General features: G+C 44.2%; 1 protein-coding gene across 1 annotated transcript in view; it reads left to right on the top strand.

Moving 5' to 3' along the window:
- The window catches only part of MYOM1 (myomesin 1), a 277,203-nt gene that overhangs the window by 238,862 nt on the left and 19,518 nt on the right, over positions 1–18,823 (top strand). Inside the window, exons 29-32 of the mRNA XM_030213070.1 lie at positions 988–1,101; positions 11,901–11,988; positions 13,582–13,620; positions 13,709–13,814. Coding sequence (XP_030068930.1) covers positions 988–1,101; positions 11,901–11,988; positions 13,582–13,620; positions 13,709–13,814 — 347 coding nt within the window. The remainder of the gene's footprint in view (positions 1–987; positions 1,102–11,900; positions 11,989–13,581; positions 13,621–13,708; positions 13,815–18,823) is intronic.

Raw genomic sequence — 18,823 nt, 5'->3', positions numbered from 1 at the left:
CACTAGTATTCTAGAATAGCAATTACGAGCATAAGTACCATTATAGAAAAGGTACAATACCTGCTTAATGTGGGCACTTAATGGAGGCACCCAGTCGTAGAATCTCCCCATTTATGTATGTTTGTTTTCATTCAGTTCAGTGTCTGGGCCCAAAAGAATAAAGCCTGATTGTCTTTCACCCCTTATATGATGTAATTATAGTATCTTATATAGCAGTTCCTTAACTGAAGACCTACCTTTTCAAGAAATTCTATGGCTAACCATACACGCTGCCGAGATCTCCACACCACCTTGTTAACCGCATCACATCACTGTAACATTGCCTAACTGTAGGCCACTTTGAACCGAAGGCCACTTTTGATTTTGGATAATAGTGGGATACAACAATGAATAAATAAACCAGTGTGTTTTTTCTAGAAAAAAAAAGGTGCCGGTACTCAAATGCCTGGCCACCCTTTAGGGGTGGCATAATCACTGAGGAACCCACCCCACAATAGCCAGGCACCCTACAACCAGTCACAGAATCTATGACAAGGCCGAATTGGTGTGCAGAGCCTGAGCTCTTTCATTAAAACTTGTGGACCATGGGTCAGTTTTAGCAGACAATGGAAAAGGTGCCGGTACTCAGTACCCCCAAGTACCCCCTCAAAAAAAGCCCTGAAATAAGCATATAGAACATAAGTGTTGCCATACTGGGACAGACCAAAGGTCCATCAAGTCCAGTATCCTGTTTCCAACAGTGACCAATCCAGGCCACAAGTACCTGACAAGATCCCAAAAGAGTAAAACAGATTTTATGCTGCTTATCCTAGAAATAAGCGGATGGATGTGAGGTCAAATGCAATTGTTCTGAGCATGGTTGGTGAATATTAAACATTGATTTAGTTGATTTCCTAATGACAGACAAGGAAAAGAAAGAAAGGAATGTTCAAATAGTAATACTGGATTAAAAAAAACATAACATAATTATTTATTCTTTTCTTTTAGGTGGCTAATATTAAGAAGGAAACAAGTATTATATGGTATAAAGATGAGAGAGAAATAATGGTGGATGAGAAGCATGACTTCAAAGATGGTGTATGCACTCTGCTGATTTCAGAGGTATGTAAACCTAGCCCTTCTCTGCAGATTGTAGAAACCTACACACATCTAGTGAATTGCTCAACCCACCCACCCACCACTTAAAAAAATATCAAAAAAGAGAAAGTATAAAATATCTTCTCTGTTGAATATGATAGAACTTGTGATGAAAGTAACATATAGTAACATAATAAATGATGGCAGATAAAGACCTGTATGGTCCATCTAGTGTGCCCAACAAGATAAACTCAATTTACAGCACATCTGGTGGTACACTGGTAATCTTCCAACTGTGCCATTTATCTCTTTAGGGTTGTGCTATCCCGGCCTAATTGTGGTTTGCTCTGAAACGTCCCACTCATCTCTGGATTAATCTGTGGGAAGCTATGGAAGGTAAAATTAATCCTTACCTGATAATTTTCTTTCCATTAGTCCCAACAGATCAATCCATAGACCCTGCCTTCGTTCACATTGATTGATTATGGCATTGATTATGGTGTTATTGATTGATTATGATGTGATATGATACAGACGTTCAAATATTTGAAAGGTATTAATCCTCAAACGAACCTTTTCCTTAGATGGGAAGGCGGTAGAACTAGGGACATGAAATGAGATTGAAGGGTGGCAGACTCAAGAAAAATGTCAGGAAATATTATTTCACGGAGAGAGTGGTGGATACTTGGAATGCCCTCCCAAGGGAGGTGGTGGAGATGAAAACGGTAATGGAATTCAAACATGTGTGGGATAAACATAAAGGAATCCTGTTCAGAAGGAATGGATCCTCAGAAGCTTAGCTGAGATTGGGTGGCAGAGCTGGTGGTGGGAGGCGGGGCTAGTGGTTGGGAGGCAGGGTTAGTGGTTGAGAGGTGGGACTAGTGGTTGGAAGGCGGGGCTAGTGCTGGACAGACTTCTACGGTCTGTGTCCTGAAAATGGCAGATATAAATCAAGGTCAGGTATACACAAAAAGTAGCACACATGAGTTTATCTTGTTGGGCAGACTGGATGGACCATGCAGGTCTTTTTCTGCCATCATCTACTATGTTGCCACTTTACATGGTATGCGATACTTTATACTGAGTTTGATTTGTCCTTGCCTTTCTCAGGATACAGACCGTAAAAGTCTGTCCAGAACTGTTCTTGTACTAAAAGTTCTGAAGCTAACATCGAAGCCCCTTAAAAATTTACACTCCAGCCCATCCATATCTAGTCAGTTACGATCAGGGCGTACTATTTATCATTTCTATTACACTGATATTAGTGAAAAATACAAAATAGCTGTTCATCCCATCAAAACTTGTGCAAAAAATTTAACAAATTTGGCAGACCATTTATGCATATATTCTCAAAAGGAATAAATTATCTTTCACTAATCCTTACTCATGTCTAATCTGAAGGTGCTCAAAGACATTTCTCAAGGTGCTGTTCTCATTTAGAAGCCATTATATTAAGCTACAATTTTTTTTGGCACCTGGGGGCTTATATACATTAAAATGTGCTAAATAACCTGAAATACACAAAAACAATGGGCGTTTTTTTCAAGCTTTTCCATATTTTAATCCACACAGGGATTGTTTATAAAAACAATTGCCACTTTTAGGCCCTCTACTATGTGCAAAGGATTATACAAATTCTTAAGTAATAAGCTGCTACAATGCAAAAGCATGCAAAGCAGTTCATTGTTCATGAAATTTTTGAAAACTGGCATATAAGGTATGGAGGGGCATAATCGAACGGCACCAGCCAAATAGATGGCCGGCCATCTATTTGGCCGGCGCTGTAAAGCAGCGCCCCAACCGTATTATCGAAAAAAGATAGCTGGCTATCTTTTGTTTCGATAATACGGTTGGAGCTGGCCAAATCTCAACATTTGGGCCGGCTTTAGAGATGGCCGGCATTGTTTATTTGTTATGTTCCTGTCTGTGCCAGAGCCAGTGGTGGGAGGCAGGGCTGGTGGTTGGGAGGCGGGGATAGTGCTGGGCAGACTTATATGGTCTGTGCCCTGAAGAGGACAGATACAAATCAAAGTATGGTATACACAAAAAGTAGCACGTTAGAGTTTATCTTGTTGGGCAGACTGGATGGACCGTGCAGGTCTTTTTCTGCCGTCATCTACTACGTTACTATGTTACTATATGTTTCCGGCGATAATGGAAACTAATGCCGGCCATCTCAAACCCGGCCAAATCCAAGGCATTTGGTCGTGGGAGGAGCCAGCATTTCTAGTGCACTGGTCCCCCTCTCATGCCAGGACACCAACCGGGCACCCTAGGGAGCACTGCAGTGGACTTCAAAAATAGCTCCCAGGTGCATAGCTCCCTTACCTTGGGTGCTGAGCCCCCCCAAATCCCCCCCAAAACCCACTCTCCACAGCTCTACATCACTACCATAGCCTAAGGGGTGAAGGGGGGCACCTACATGTGGGTATAGTGGGTTTTTTGGGGGGGGTTGGAGGGCTCCCATTTACCACCACAAGTGTAACAGGTAGGGGGGGATGGGCCTGGGTCCACCTGCCTGAAGTGCACTGCACCCGCAAAAAACTGCTCCAGGGACCTGCATACTGCTGTCATGAAGCTGGGTATGACATTTGAGGCTGGCAAAAAAATGTTAATATTTTTTGGGGTGTGGGAGGGGGTTGGTGACCACTGGGGAAGTAAGGGGAGGTCAGCCCCGATTCCCTCCGGTGGTCATCTGGTCAATTGGGGCACTTTTTTGAGGCTTGGTCCTAAAAATAAATGGACCAAGTGAAGCTGGCCAAATGCTCGTCAGAGTTGGCCATCTTTTTCCATTATCAGCCGAAGCCGGACATCTCATATCCACGCCCCCGTCCCGCCTTCCATACCCTTCTGAAATGCCCTCTTTAACTTTGGCCGGCTCTGCGACGGAAAGCAGTTGGAGCCGGCCAAAATCGGTTTTCCATTATATCAATTTGGCCGGATTCGGGAGATGGCCGGCCATCTCCCAATTTGTGTCAGAAGATGGCCGGCAATCACTTTCAAAAATAAGCAGGATAGTTATCTTTTTAAGCTTAAATGCCTCAAAGCTCATTTTGCTGGCTAGTTTGCTACAGAGCTAATTTTACACCCATAGCAAATTTTCATGCAAAGAAACTATCTCACAGGAAATCCTATGGGTTAGTACATCATTCCCTAAAAACACCTAAGGCAAAACTTTTAAAACAGGGCCTTGTGGTTAGTGAAATGATTTCAAAATTAAGATGTTTTTTACTAAAGTGCAGTAAGCAGCTAATTAAAGCACTAAGGGGGCGGATTCTATATATGACACCTAAAAAATCTGCACAGAAAGCAGTGCCAACTAAGCATATTTTATAAGTGGCACCTAGATTTAGGCGCAGTATAAAGAATATGCTTAGTTGATATCTCAGCGCCTAAAACTACGTGCCTCCATTTATATCAACAATGTACTGTAAATCCTATAATATATAAGTGCATGCATAAATTATGGAACGCCTATTTCCCCAACCATAACCAAGCCCCTTTTTGCCTGCATGCATTAGAATTCAAGCGCAGTGCGGGGGGTCACGTGATGGCAGGAACCTAGACGGACGTCCCGCGGCTGCTCTCCTCTGCCACGCTAAATAAAACGGCATTTATTGCACTTTTTGCCCCGATTTAACCCCCAAATTAATAAGAAAAAGTCAGCAGACAGCACTAGGAAGAACTAGCGCCGACGATTCAGCGGCGTGGTGCGGCAAGCAGGTAATGCCGGCAAAGACCCCGCGAACACAGAAAGGGCGCGGATCGCAAAGCACGGTCAACATGGCGACGGGAAAGGAGAAGGGGGAAGAAACGGCGAGTTCAGATCCTCCGGTGGTCGCTTTACAAGCGGCGGCAATTCAAGAAATAATGAAGCACATGGCTGCAGTGCTGGATGATAAGCTGTCCACGCTACATGTCTTTATGGACGATTTAAAAGAAAATATGGCGGCACAGAGTACCCGAATACAGCTTGCAGAGGAGCGGATCTCTCACCAAGAAGATGCGGTGAGTGGAATCGAAGCTCAGCTGGCGGTCATGGAAAAAAGATGCAAAGTGCTAGAGGACAGGGTAGAGGATCAGGAAAATAGGAGTAGGCGCAACAACATTCGGTTGGTAGGAGTGCCAGAGACTGTGAAAGAGAAGGAGATCTGGGAATTGGTGGAAACGTGGCTACCAAAAGAGCTGGGCCTAGAGGTGGATGGACAGCGACTGAAGGCGGAACGGGTGCATCGAGTGGGTGCCCTGAAAGATCAGAACAGCAGGCCGCGCCCTGTGATCGCCCGAATCTTCAACTATGCTGACAAGGCGAGATTGATGGAAAAATATCGTCAGAAAAGAAAGCTGGAATACCAGGGAGCCGCAGTGCTGCTATTCCCAGACTTCTCGCCAAAAGTATCGGAGCTCCGAAAGCGCCTGTCTCCATTTTGCTCCCAGCTTTTTCACAAAGGGATCAAGTTCTCACTGCAATACCCAGCAAAGGTGAGAGTGCTGCATGAGGGGCAAGTTCTGTTTATGGAGAAACCAGAGGAGCTTCAATCGTTTGTAGACCGACTGAAGTGAGCTGGGACCATGCCAGGAGCCTTAAGCCGGCATTGGATAAAACTGTGAATCAGAACATTTGATATGTTATAAGGACAGTGAATCAGGAGATGAGCACATGATTCCACAATGCGAGGACTGCATTCTTTGTTTTATGACTTTGGGACCAGACCACTCCTTGCATATGGTGGACAACTTCCCCTGGGGGATACTGATGCAGCAGGGTTATGAGACTGTGAGTGTTAAGGAAGAGGCATCAGAGGCTTGGCGGTAATGTAGACAGAAGAAACTCATATATTAACTGCGGAGCTGAGATGGTGTCTTTGAGCCTGCTGCTTTGGAGACTGCGGGGATGCAAGTGAAGACCGCTGCAGGCGTGAGGAGGATACCCATAGCTCACCCACACAGAGCATGTCTGCATCCTTTTATGTTTCTCCCTTTTTCTTTCTTTTGAGTATAGTTATGTGGATAATTAACTATTTGTATTCATTTAGCCTTGCAGGTAATGCTGTAGTAAACTAAAGAGGAGGCAGCAATACAGCGTGTAATCTATGAGGAAATATTCTAGGTTGGGTTTACTAAAGGTATACCTGTTTAAGAGGTAGGGGAGCAGTAAGAAGCAGTGGCCACGAATAACATAATGGCTGCAGCAGAGGGGGGATCGGGGAGAGGAGGAAGGAGGGGGGAGCAGCTTCCTTGGGCAGGGGTTGCAACACTGGGTGTTCTGGAGGGAAGGGTAGGGAAGGGGGAGACAGTAAAATGGATGGAAGGTGTGTGTGTGAGTGGGGAGAACGGGTGGAGAGCGGATGAGGGGTGCGAATGGTGTACGGGATGTGAAGGTGGGAGAGAGGGCGGGGACTTGGGGGGCGGGATAGGGGGAGGAGGGAAGGGGGCTCCTGGAGTAGGGGAGACTACAGCCTGGCGTGAAGACAGGAGTGGAAAAAGGAGAAAGTCATTCTTTGAGTGGGAGGTGGTGAGCTGGGACACTGCCTTTGGATCTCAGGTAATCAGCAAGCCCACCAGATACATGAAACCACATGGGTAGTTTGAGATTTGGGTCCTTGAATGTGGACGGTATCCATTCCCCTATTAAACGCTCTAAGGTTTTGTCTTATTGTGCCAGGATGAAAGTTGATGTACTTTTTATGCAGGAGACACATCTTACGCAACAAGAGCACAGAAAACTACATCGAGGCTGGGTGGGAGAATTAGTTTCCTCGTCCTTCAACAACAGGCAGCGGGGGGTTGCCATTCTCTTTCATAAAAAGCACCATGTTACTACACATAAAATAGTGCAGGATCCGGAAGGCCGGTATGTTATTTGGTTGGGAGAGATAGCGGGTCAGAGAGTAGCTCTTTGTTCTATATATGCTCCCAATGTGTACTCCCACTCTTACTTCTCGGGGGTACTGGCGCAGTTGGTGGCGATTAGCGGGTACAAGCTGGTAGTTGGGGGAGATTTTAATATTACTGCAGACCCCCTGATAGACTGCAAGCCAGCAAAACCACATCCCTCGGCATGGAAAGACAAAGGGGTAAACTTTCTGATGAAGGAATTGGGGTTAATTGATATATGGCGCGTGCTGAATCCAGAGTCCTACGATTATACGTTTTTCTCACAAGTGCATGGGGTGTATGCGAGGCTGGACTATTTATTGATAGATTCCTCTCTTCTACCGAAGGCGCATGCGGCAGAAATAGTAGACGGAGCAGTGTCAGATCACTGTTTGGTATGGGTGGATATACAGTGGAGGCAGGGCAGTGAGACGCGGATGTGGCGAATGAACCCTACCTTGTACTTAGATTTGGAATTCCGCACTTTTCTAATGTTAGCATGGGATAATTACATAAAGGACAACGATCCAGAGACAGTGAACCCTATTGTGTACTGGGAAGCGGGGAAGGCTGTACTTAGGGGACACATATTGGCGTATACAGCGAAAAAGAACAGGGAGAGAAATGAGCGCTTAGTTACCCTGTCAAACCAACTACAACAGTTAAGGGGGAGATGTGCCCGTCAGAGAGATGAGGAGACGAAAAAAGAGTATTGGGCGATACGGAAATGCATTAATGATGTCTTGAATGAAAGAGCAGCCCAGGATATAAACATGTATAAATATAATCTGTTTCGATGGGGGAATAAAGCAGAGAAGTTGATGTCGTCTTTGGTGAAATGTAGAGGGGCAAGGAAGATCATCACAAAGATAAAGTCGCCTGTAGGGGAGGCAGTGTCCACGAATGAAGGCATACAAGATGAGTTTGTGAGATTTTATAAAGCGTTATATAATAAAGGAGAGGTAGATAGGGAGCAAAGGGAGGCATTCTTCAAGGATATTTCTCTACCACAGCTTTCCAATGAGCAGAGAGACCAACTGAATGAACCGGTAGTGGGAGAAGAGGTTAGTCAGGCGATTAAACGTTTAAAGCTAGCCAAAGCGCCGGGTCCTGATGGGTTAGGGCCTGAATTTTACAAGATTCTGGGAAACAAAGTCTGCTCCCCTTTTCAAGAATTATGTCATCACTTATGTGTTTCTGGAAGAGCGGGAGGAGGTCTCACACATGCCCATATAGTAGTGCTTCCTAAACCTGGCAGGGATGAAGAGAAGTTGGGCTCTTATAGACCAATCTCGCTCTTAAATCAAGATATTAAACTGTTTGCAAATATTATGGCAAATAGGTTGGGAAGGGTTCTGCCTGAGTTAATACACACGGACCAAGCAGGATTTGTACCAGGGAGGTATGCCTCCTCTAACATCTTGAGAGCGTTGACAGTTATGCAAAGAAAAGGAAAGGCCCCCGGAGACGCAATAATTACAAGTTTAGATGCTGAGAAAGCTTTTGATAAGATTTTATGGGATTATTTGTTCTGGGTCTTACCTCAATTTGGCATTATGGGAAAATTTTTGGGTGGAATCCGAGCTCTATATAGCCATCCTACAGCCCAGATATTAATCAATGGGGCATTGTCTCAGACTTTCTCATTGGAAAGGGGCACGCGGCAGGGTTGTCCACTCTCGCCCATGCTATTCGTACTGTCTTTAGAGCCCTTTGCTATTAAAATTCGCCAGACCAGTACAGTAGAAGGTATTAGATTGGGGTCCCAGGAAGTCAAAATTAATTTGTTCGCTGATGACATGCTCATTTATTTAGATAATGCCTCAGCAAGTGTCCATAACCTGGTAGATTTGCTCGTGCAGTTCGGGTCGTTTTCAGGCTTACGGATTAACTTCGATAAGTCCGAAGCCTTGCCGGTGTCATCCCCGTGTACATGTAGGCAGTTGCCTAATTTTCCCTTGGCATGGTCAGAGGGTACGCTAAAATATTTGGGAGTGTATTTACATAGAGACATGCGAGAGATTTACAAGCGGAATGTACTGGATAAGCTGGATAGCCTTAAGGCGTTGTGCCAGCGCTGGAAGGATTTGCCGCTCTCCCTACTGGGCAGAGTAGCCCTCGTTAAAATGGTAATGCTACCAAAAATTCTGTATTCTTTGCAAATGCTGCCGCTGTGGATTACACGCAAGGATGAGTTGTATTACAAAGGCTTTATAGGCACTTTTATCTGGGCCGGGCGTAGGGCTAGAATTAGCTTTGCCAAGCTAACCTTACCCAGAGCTAAGGGCGGTTTAAACTTTCCAGACCTCCGCCTGTATAATGTGGCAGCCTTACTTAGATGGATCTACGAACTACATGGGAGTACCGATAGATACGCACCGAAAAACATCTGGCAAGACGAACTTCTCCCTCACTCTGCATTTAACCTGATACAGCAGAGGGTGGGCAGGAAGGGAGAATTGCAGTTTTTGCTACAGCCGTTACAGAGGGCCTGGGAGTGGTGGAGAGTAAGTCTGGGGAAGGCTATAGGAGCATCTCCATTCCTGGCTGCAGTGGACAACCCTGACTTTCCAGCGGGACAAGGGGTATCACGGTTTAAGATATGGGCAAAAAATGGGTGTCGTTATGTGGGACATTTTATTACATCTGAAGAGGGGTCTTTCCCCTCGTTTGAGCAGACGCAGGCCAAGTGGAACCTAGAGAGAGCAGATTTTTTTCCATTTCTACAGTGGAGGCACTATTGTGCCACATTGATTCCTGCGAAGTCCCGGGGGCCCGTCTTCACCCGATTGGATATGTTGTTCTATCAGATGCCGGAATCAGCAAACAAGCTGGCGGTGTGGTATGCCCTGGGGAAGGAGCAGAAGGAAGCTAATTTTTTTGCTGGCTTGGCAAGTTGGTGGGGGGAGCAGGTGGGAGAAGAGGTCACAGTGGATATGCTTTCTAATTACTTTACATTGGCCTTTAAATCAACCCCTAGTGCGAACTTGCAAGAGATGCAATTCAAGCTACTGCATGGGGCTTTCATAACACGGGAAAAGGGTAAGCGCATGGGACTATGGGAGGATAGTACATGCACGAGGTGTAAACATAGAGAGGGCACACTAATTCACACTTTTCTGGAATGCACAAAATTAGCTCAGTTTTGGAGGAAAGTATTGGAAATGCTAGAGTGCACGCTAGGGATTCCTATAGAGTGGTCTTATAAGATCCTGTTGTTGGGGGATGAGTCTCAATTAAGTGAGCAAGGCCTGCAATATCCGCAAGTTCGGTTTGTGGGTGTAGCCCTCTTGGTGGCACATAAAACAATCCTGGCACACTGGACACTTGAAGAGCCCCCGGTTGCCAATCTTTGGCTAGTCAGAATGAAGCAGATGGCTTGCTGGGAGCAGGAGCGCTATAAGTCCTTGGGACAGAGAGGACGGGGATGTGGACATGTCTGGCAGCTCTTTGAGAAGTCGTATCTTGAGTCTCAGGTTTCTCCAGGAGCAGGGAAGGGAGGGGGGAAGGATGGGGGGGGGGGGGAGGGACGGGAGGGGGGGAAGAAAAATAAAAAATGAGGTGGAAGGTTATATGTACTAATGGCTGAAATGATACTTGCTCATGTGTAAGGGGAACTGCAGCTCCCATGCATTTATTTACAAGTTGAGTATTTGCAAGTTGAGAATTTGTTTGACGTTTGAAGTTGCTTATCATCCAGGATATACGAGTTGCTGTTGCTCTGGTGTTACTAGAGAGACTTTACAGACATGTCATGTATGTTGCAACATACGAAAAAATTTTGACTGGTTTTTGTTATATGCCTTTCATACTTTTAATAAAAATATATTAAAAAAAAAAAAGAATTCAAGCGCAGTGCAATATAAAATACGCTTAGGGAATTGTGTGTGTAAATTCTAATTATTGCCAATTAGTTGTAAGCAGTAAGAATGTGTGTAAATGGTGGTATTTTAGTCATTTAAGTGCATAAGTGGCCACTTGTGTACATACATGGGATCTTTTAAAATGTCGACTTCTATGAAAATATGTACATATTAATTTATTAGGATTTATATACTGCCTTTTGAAAAAATTCACCCAAGGTGATGTACAGCAAGAATAAGTAGAAAATATGCAGCATACAATTACAGCAGTAAAAATATTCAAATAACAATACATAGTACGGCATAGTGTGCTACTTAAATTGCCTATGCTTCGTGGCGAGTACCTTTACTGTAGGCATTCACATTCATGCAAGTAGATTATAAAATTCCTGAATTTACCCATGTACTTGTGGAAAGTCACGCTGAAAAATGCCACAGTGGAGACAACAAAGAAAGCAAGGATGACTTTATTCCACATCTTCAAATGACTCAGCATGGCCTTGCTTAGCTGCATAATGGATAAGTTATGCTTTTAAACTTAGGCCTAAAAACTAGCTGGCCTTAATTGGATAGATGCGGTCATGGTGCATTTCATCTGCTTTGGAGCAGTACCTGTGTGTGCTGTCTCTCCCTCTGTCTCCTTTCCGTCCTGTTCTTGATAGGCAAAAGTACCCGCAAAGAGGTGTGGGCAGTTTTCTGTAGGGCCTTTCACAAAGTTAAAAAGCTTTGAAAATTGTCATCTTTGTTTTTATTAGCCCAATAGCATCTCTCTCTCTCTCTCTCTCTCTCTCTCTCTCTCTTAGTATAGATTTCAGAAGGGAACTATGGACATCGTATTTCCATACAGTTAAAAGATCAGAGACATGGCAGAATGCCAGAGACTCTATTTGTGTGCTAATTAGAGTCAGAGGGAGTTAATCCAGCACAGCACATTTTCTCATGAGTCCAAAGCTCCACTTGTTAATTTATAATTCACATCAGTGTCATAAATCACAAGGCAAGAGGTCCAGAAACAATATTATTCTTGCCTCAGTCTATAATTCAGAATTCCTGCTACACATAATTAACTTGCATTTCTTACAGATTTCTAAGAAAGATGCTGGTATTTATGAAGTAATACTTAAAGATGACAGAGGAAAGGACAAAAGTGTTCTGAAGCTGGTGGATTCAGGTAAGATCAGTAAGCTCTGTATGCAGTGGATAATATTCATTCTCTGTCTTAGCTGTCTGAATTAATTTTGTATTCTGAACTGCCTACAAAATTGGCTGTTCAAATATTGGCAATGAAAGTCAATTAATTCAATGATGGAGGAAGAGACTTCATGCCCTCTTGTATTCCATTGTATTGTTCAGTAGGCCAGTGCTTCTTAACTCTCTCCTGGAGGCACAGCTGTATGCAAATGTGTCTCCTACATGAAAACCCAACTGGCCAGGTCTTCCTCCAAGACAGGGTTGAGAAGCACTGCATTAGGGCTTTCTTAGTCATAGGTCACAAACCCATATGTTGTAATATATTCAGTATTTGATCTTTAACCTTTAATGCTGTGCTTTTATTTAATTTGTTATTGGGTAATACAAAGTGTCTTTCCCTGCATTATGGAAAAGAATAAAACATATCTTCAGAACATGACAGCCTCCTTTTCTAACCAAAAGAATAAAGGCAACGGAGATAAGTCTCCATAAGATTTTTTCATTAAGCGATACAATAATGTGGAAAGTTATGAAGGTGAACACCTAAAATTCCATTTGGAAAATACCTCGTGTCATAAACCCCAGGTCCTTGGTCTTCTCTCGAGAGCCACTAACAGGTCAGGTTTTCTGGATATTCACAATGAATTTGCATGAGAGAAATTTGCATGCCAACAACCTCCATTGTCTGTAAATCTCACTCATGTATATTCATTAGGGATAGTCCTAAAAAAACAGATGGGCAAGCAGTCCGCTAGTCCCAGTAAAATGGAAGATGAAGAAGCAGACAAGGTGGAAGATGAACTTACAAGTCTTTATTGTAGAGAGCAGGTAAAAAGACGACCGACACAGCCGTGTTTCGCCCAGCAGGTCTGCTTCAGGGGCAATATAGTACCTCAGGAGTTCTCTCACTTTCCCCAAGGTAGGAGAACCAGGGTGTGGTGTAACTACCTCCCAGGTAATACAGAGCATCAAGCAAATTGAAAGTCTTGTGACTGAGCAGAGACTTTCAGTTTGTTTGATGCTCTGTAGTACCTGGGAGGTAGTTACACCACACCCTAGTTGATGTGGTTGATGTGTCCTATCCCGTTTTCAGAACCTTCCTCAAGTCTTTTCTGTTCTCCCAGGTCTTCCCCGAGGGTTTGTAAGCAGGCGGTGACTCTGGGTATGAGCACTCTCTTGATTCGGGTTCCTCTTCAGTCTCCCTCCTCTGCTAGTTTCTATTCTTTCCTATCAATCTCTTTGTCTTCTATTCATTGGAGTTCCTTTCATTGCTTTCTTTTCTATGGCTTTAATTGTACATCACTTTGATTCCCATACTAAAAGGCAGTATATTAAGTGCCAAAATAAATATAAATATAAACATAAGTAGCCCTGCTTTGCTTCCTCCAGAGCCCCAGAAAAATGTAGTAGGATGCCATTACAAGCCTTTCCACCAGACATGAAGCCCTGATCACACATTACTAAAAACAGTCTTAAACATGAAGTAATTGAGCATACTTTACCGGTAAGCTAAAATCAGTTAATAAATGACTTAAATACTATAACCTCTCTGACTATGGATCTATTTTTACAGCTTTTGCAGATGTGATGAATGGTGTCTGTAAAGCCATTGGTAAGTGTTTAGTTTGTTGAGACATTAAATAACTTTAATGTATCTCCCATACATTGCTTGGGTTTAATGCACTGTGTCCTCCTTTCAGCTCAATCTGCCTCTGAGCTGAAGCTCCGAACCACAGGAGAAGGCATCAAATTGTACTGCTTAGTAATGTACTACGTAGATGATCTGAAAGTGAGCTGGTTACAGAAGTAAGTGCGCTTTTAAGAACAGTGCATATAGGTAGTTAACCAGAAAGATAAACTTCAGACCAGTCAGAACACATTGGGCTTTATTCCATAAAGACTGTTTCCATAGGAAAAAGTCAGTTTTATCAGTAAGATCCTTACAGTGCATTCATAAAGAAAATCCTAGTCAAAAGATGATAGGGTCAGTATTGAGCAGCAGTGGTCAGCGTATTTCTTCAAAACACCAGCCACAACATTTAATAAAATACACATATTGGGCCAGATTCTATATAAGGCGCCTAGAAAAGCCACGCAGAAAACATTTCCGCCTAAGCGTATTCTGTAAGCGTCACCTAGATATATTAGCAGTATATAGATTGTGCTTAGTTGATATTCTAGCGCCTAAAACTATGCGCTTCCATTTATACCAATGATAATTTGGCGTAGATCTCTGCACGTAGATTTATGCGCACTCTATACTCTATACCTATACGCATAAATTTCAGAATGCCCATAAAACACCCATAGCCACATCCCTTTTGAACTGTACGCATAAGAATTTAAGCGCAGTTCTTAGTGAGTTGTGTGCGTAAATTAATTAATTATTACCAGTTGGTGCTTATTGCTTAAGGTCTTCCTATACTAAGCTGTGGAAAGCCCAACGCGGGCTTACCGCTCACTATACAGGAAGTACCTGCCCAGCGGTACTTCCCACCCCTAGCACGCTGTCATTTCTGGCACTACAAAATTTATTTATTTTGTAGCACCGGAGTGTACCCAGCGGTAATCGGGCAGTGCCATGCTGCCAGGTTAACACAGGAGCCCTTACTGCCACCTCAATGGGTGGCGGTAGGGGCTCCCCCCAGAAATGGCTGTGCGGGAAGTGCTTTACTTGCCGCATGGCCATTTCCTGCAGGAAGTCGAGACTTCCCTTTTGCCACAACTTGGTAAAAAGGGCCCTAAGTGCCAACTTAGTTATGTGTGCTGTTATAGAATACCCCTGGGGGATTGGGATGAATTCAGAACACGTCAGCTAGACTTATTTATGGGAAGCCTAGATTCGAAAGTGCAACACCCCTCCATATGAAACTTCATTGGCTCCCTATTAGAGAATGAGTCAACTTTAAGGCCATCACACTAATCCACAAGATCATCCATGGAGTGTCACCAAGTTACATGGTCAATCTAATAAACCATTCATACAGAAACATGTCAACATCTTCACGATCATACCTTAACCTTCACCTTCCCAACTGTAAAAGACTAAAGTACAAAACCTACCATGCATCTAACTTCTCCTTCCTGGGATCCCTAGATACATTCGCTCAATTAATGAATATCTTCCCTTTAGGAAACAACTGAAAACCGATCTAACTAACGAACTAACTAACTAACATTTCTAAAGCGCTACTAGGGTTACGCAGCGCTGTACAATTTAAACATAGAAGGACAGTCCCTGCTCAAAGAGCTTACAATCTAAAAGACAAGAGAACAATCTAAAGACAAGTGTACAATCTAGAGGACAAGTGAACAGTTAATCTGATAGGGTGGATAGATTGGGGCATTCTATATTTCTCAAGCGGTTAGGCGACGAAGGCAGCATTGAAGAGGTGAGTTTTAAGCAGAGATTTGAAGATGGGTAGGGAGGGGGCATGGCGTATGGGTAAAGGAAGATTGTTCCAGGCATAGGGTGAGGCAAGGCAGAATGAGCGGAGCCTGGAGTTGGCAGTGGTGGAGAAGGGTACTGAGAGAAGGGCTTTGTCCTGTGATCTATTCAAACAGGTTTACCCAAGTGACTTGACCTATCATAAACAAGCATAAGCAAACCATCTATCTACCGGTTCAAATAACCACTATCTACAATGACTCAGATATATCTCCTACCAACCTTCTCACCCTCCATGCTCTTCCCATCTTCTCCTTAATCGCTCCACCGCCTTACCTATCCTTATCCTTTTTCTCATACCTCTTCTATCCCATTTACTCCTTGTTCATTTGTCCTATCACATACCCCCTTTGTTGATTCATTTACTATAGATTGTATTCTCTTGTTACTATGTAAGCCGCATTGAGCTTGCGATGAGCGGGAAAGCGTGAGGTACAAATGTAATAAATAAATAAATATATGGCACACAAAAAATCAGTGCTGAAAAAATGCTATTCTATAAACCATACTTAAAGTTAGGCATAGTTTATAGAATAGCACTTACATCCAGGAATCGCGGCTAACGTTAGGTGTGGCCATTTGCACCAACTGAAACATGGTACTAATGTATGTGCCAAAATTAAGCATGTATTCCCCCTCATTCTATAACAATGTGCGTGCATGTTAGGAACGCCCCTGTTCCTCCCATTTCCATGCCCCCTTTTTGAACTCGCACGTAAAATTTAAGCGCAGGACCTGCACCTAAATTCACATGTGTTTCAATTAAATCTAATTAGTGCCAATAATCAGTTGTTAAGCCAATTATCAGCACTAATTAGCTTGTTGTTCAGTTAAATTGCATGCGCTAATTGGGCACATGCCCAAATTTGCGCATGCAAATTTTAGCAACTTTTATAGAATTAGGGGGATTGGGCACAATTCTATAACGGGTGGTGAAAAGCACCAAAAATTGGAGCTAGTATTCCAATTCCGTTATTGAATACTAGCATAAGTGGACAATGACATGCCTAAATTTAGGCACACCCACGTATGCCATGTCTATAGCAGGTGCCTTAATGTTAGCACTTAAGCTCATAATTTACAGTATTCTATAACTTTTGCACAGAAGTGTGCAACCCACCATGTCCCCTTGCAGTTATGCGCTAAAGCATTTAGATGCTACCTTGTAGAATAGCACCTAAATGCAGTGACGAATGTAACTGCCATTTATCCTCATTCCAGTGTATAACTTCCATTTTAGTGCCAAAAGTTGCACGCCAAATTGGCGCTTAACTTTTGCCACACTATATAGAATTGGATGTATTACGTGCCACCGTGCATGTGAAGGGCAATTCTATAAACTGGACACGAACTTTTGCTTGTGAAGTGTTTAGAATACTATTCGCCTTATTTTCGAAAGAGAAAGACACCCATATTTCAACCCAAATCAGGAGATGGGCGTCTTTCTCCCATGGGCGCCCAAATTGGTATAATTGAAAGCCAATTTTGGGTGTCTTCAACTGCAATCTGTCGCGGAAACGGCCAAAGTTGACGGGGGCGTGTCGGAGACGTGGTGAAGGTGGGACTGGGGCGTGTTTATCGGCCGAGGAGAGATGGCCGTCCTCTGCCGATAATCGAAAAAAAGAAAGGTGTTTTTAGCTCAAATTTGGGTCACTTTTTTTGGACCCTTTTTTTTCACGAACAACTCTCATAAAAATAACCTAAATGACCAGATGACCACCGGAGGGAATCGGGGATGACAAGCCCTGACTCCCCCAGTGGTCACTAACCCCCTCCCACCCAAAAAAAAACAACTTTAAAAACTTTTTTTTTCTAGCCTGTATGCCAGCCTCAAATGTCATACCCAGCTCCATCACAGCAGTATGCAGGTCCCTGGAGCAGTTGTTAATGGGTGCAGTGGACTTCAGCCAGGTGGACCCAGGCCCATCCCCCCCTACCTGTTACACTTGTGGTGGTAAATGGGAGCCCTCCAAACCACCCCCAAAACCTACTGTACCCACATGTAGGTGCCCCCCTTCAGCCATAAGTGCTATGGTAATGGTGTAGAGTTATGGTGAGTGGGTTTTGGGGGGGATTTGGGGGGCTCAGCACCCAAAGAAAAGGAGCTATGGACTTCAGAGGTAAACTTTTTTTTAATTGTTACAAGTGCCCCCTAGGGTGCCCGGTTGGTGTCCTGGCATGTGAGGGGGACCAGTGCACTACGAATCCTGGCCCCTCCCACGACCCAATGCCTTGGATTTGTTCGATTTGAGCTGGGCGCCTTCGGTTTCCATTATCGCTGAAAAACGAAACCGCCCAGCTCAAATCCGCACAAATCCGATGCATTTGGCTGGCACAAACCGTATTATCGGAAAAAAGATGGACGCCCATTTTTTTCCAAAATACGGTTTGTCCCTCCCCTTCATGTACCCGTTCTCGGAGATAGATGCCCATGGAGATGGGAGTTCGCTTATGCCCCTCCACGTATACACATATCTATGTGTACATACTTGCATATATGTAAATATTCCACCTAAGCTTATCTTGCACAATGAATATTTGTAAGAGACATGGACATGGATGGAGCATAGATGGGGCTCAATACCCTCTAAGCTGTGTGAGAGTCCTCCACCTACATTCCAGCCAGCAGGGGGAGCTGTTTCACTATCACATATTCAATAGTCAGGGAGAGGCCAGCGCTGCAGGACTTCAGGGAACTTGTCTTTCCCTAGCAATTGAAAACACAATATTGAAGCACCACCCACCACTGGCAGCAGTGCAATTGAAGGTCGCCTTCTCAAAGGGAGCATTGCACAATACTAGGGCCACCGAGAGACAGAACCAGGCCTGGGGCAGGGCTTCCGCCCCCTACAACTTGGGCTGCCACTGCCGCTGCCCCCCCCCCTTCCCAACTCAGGCTGCCACTGCCGCAGCCTCCCATCTCCTTACCTTCCTGCATCTGCTTCTCCCTCTGTCTGTCACTCTCCTTCTCCTGTGTGCTGGGACCTGGGTTATTGATAACCCGGGTCCCGGCACACAGGAGCAGGAGAGTGACCAGACTAAGGAATCAGAACCTTCTGCCTCCCTCTGGGAGCCTTGCTGGTGCCAGGCCCCTCTTGAAGGCTGGGCCCGGGGATTCTTGCCATTTTATAAATCTGCATGTGTAAGTGCTCCAAATTTTGAACAGAGGCCACAGTCTTTCTGCAGTTTCAATTTTGTAGAGGGGAAAACACTGGGAGATTAAGGAAGAGACTGCCTTTAATCCCTCCTGTAAAGAGCTGCACAACATGAGCACCTTTAAAAAAAAACTATTTGTGCCCAGAAGCTGCTCTAAAACCTGACGATGATATATTTAGACCAGTGGTTCCCAAGCCTGTCCTGGAGGAAT

This window comes from Microcaecilia unicolor, chromosome 1 (genome assembly GCF_901765095.1).
Source record: "Microcaecilia unicolor chromosome 1, aMicUni1.1, whole genome shotgun sequence".
Taxonomy (NCBI): Eukaryota; Metazoa; Chordata; class Amphibia; order Gymnophiona; family Siphonopidae; genus Microcaecilia; species Microcaecilia unicolor.
This window is presented reverse-complemented; position numbering and strand designations above follow the sequence as displayed.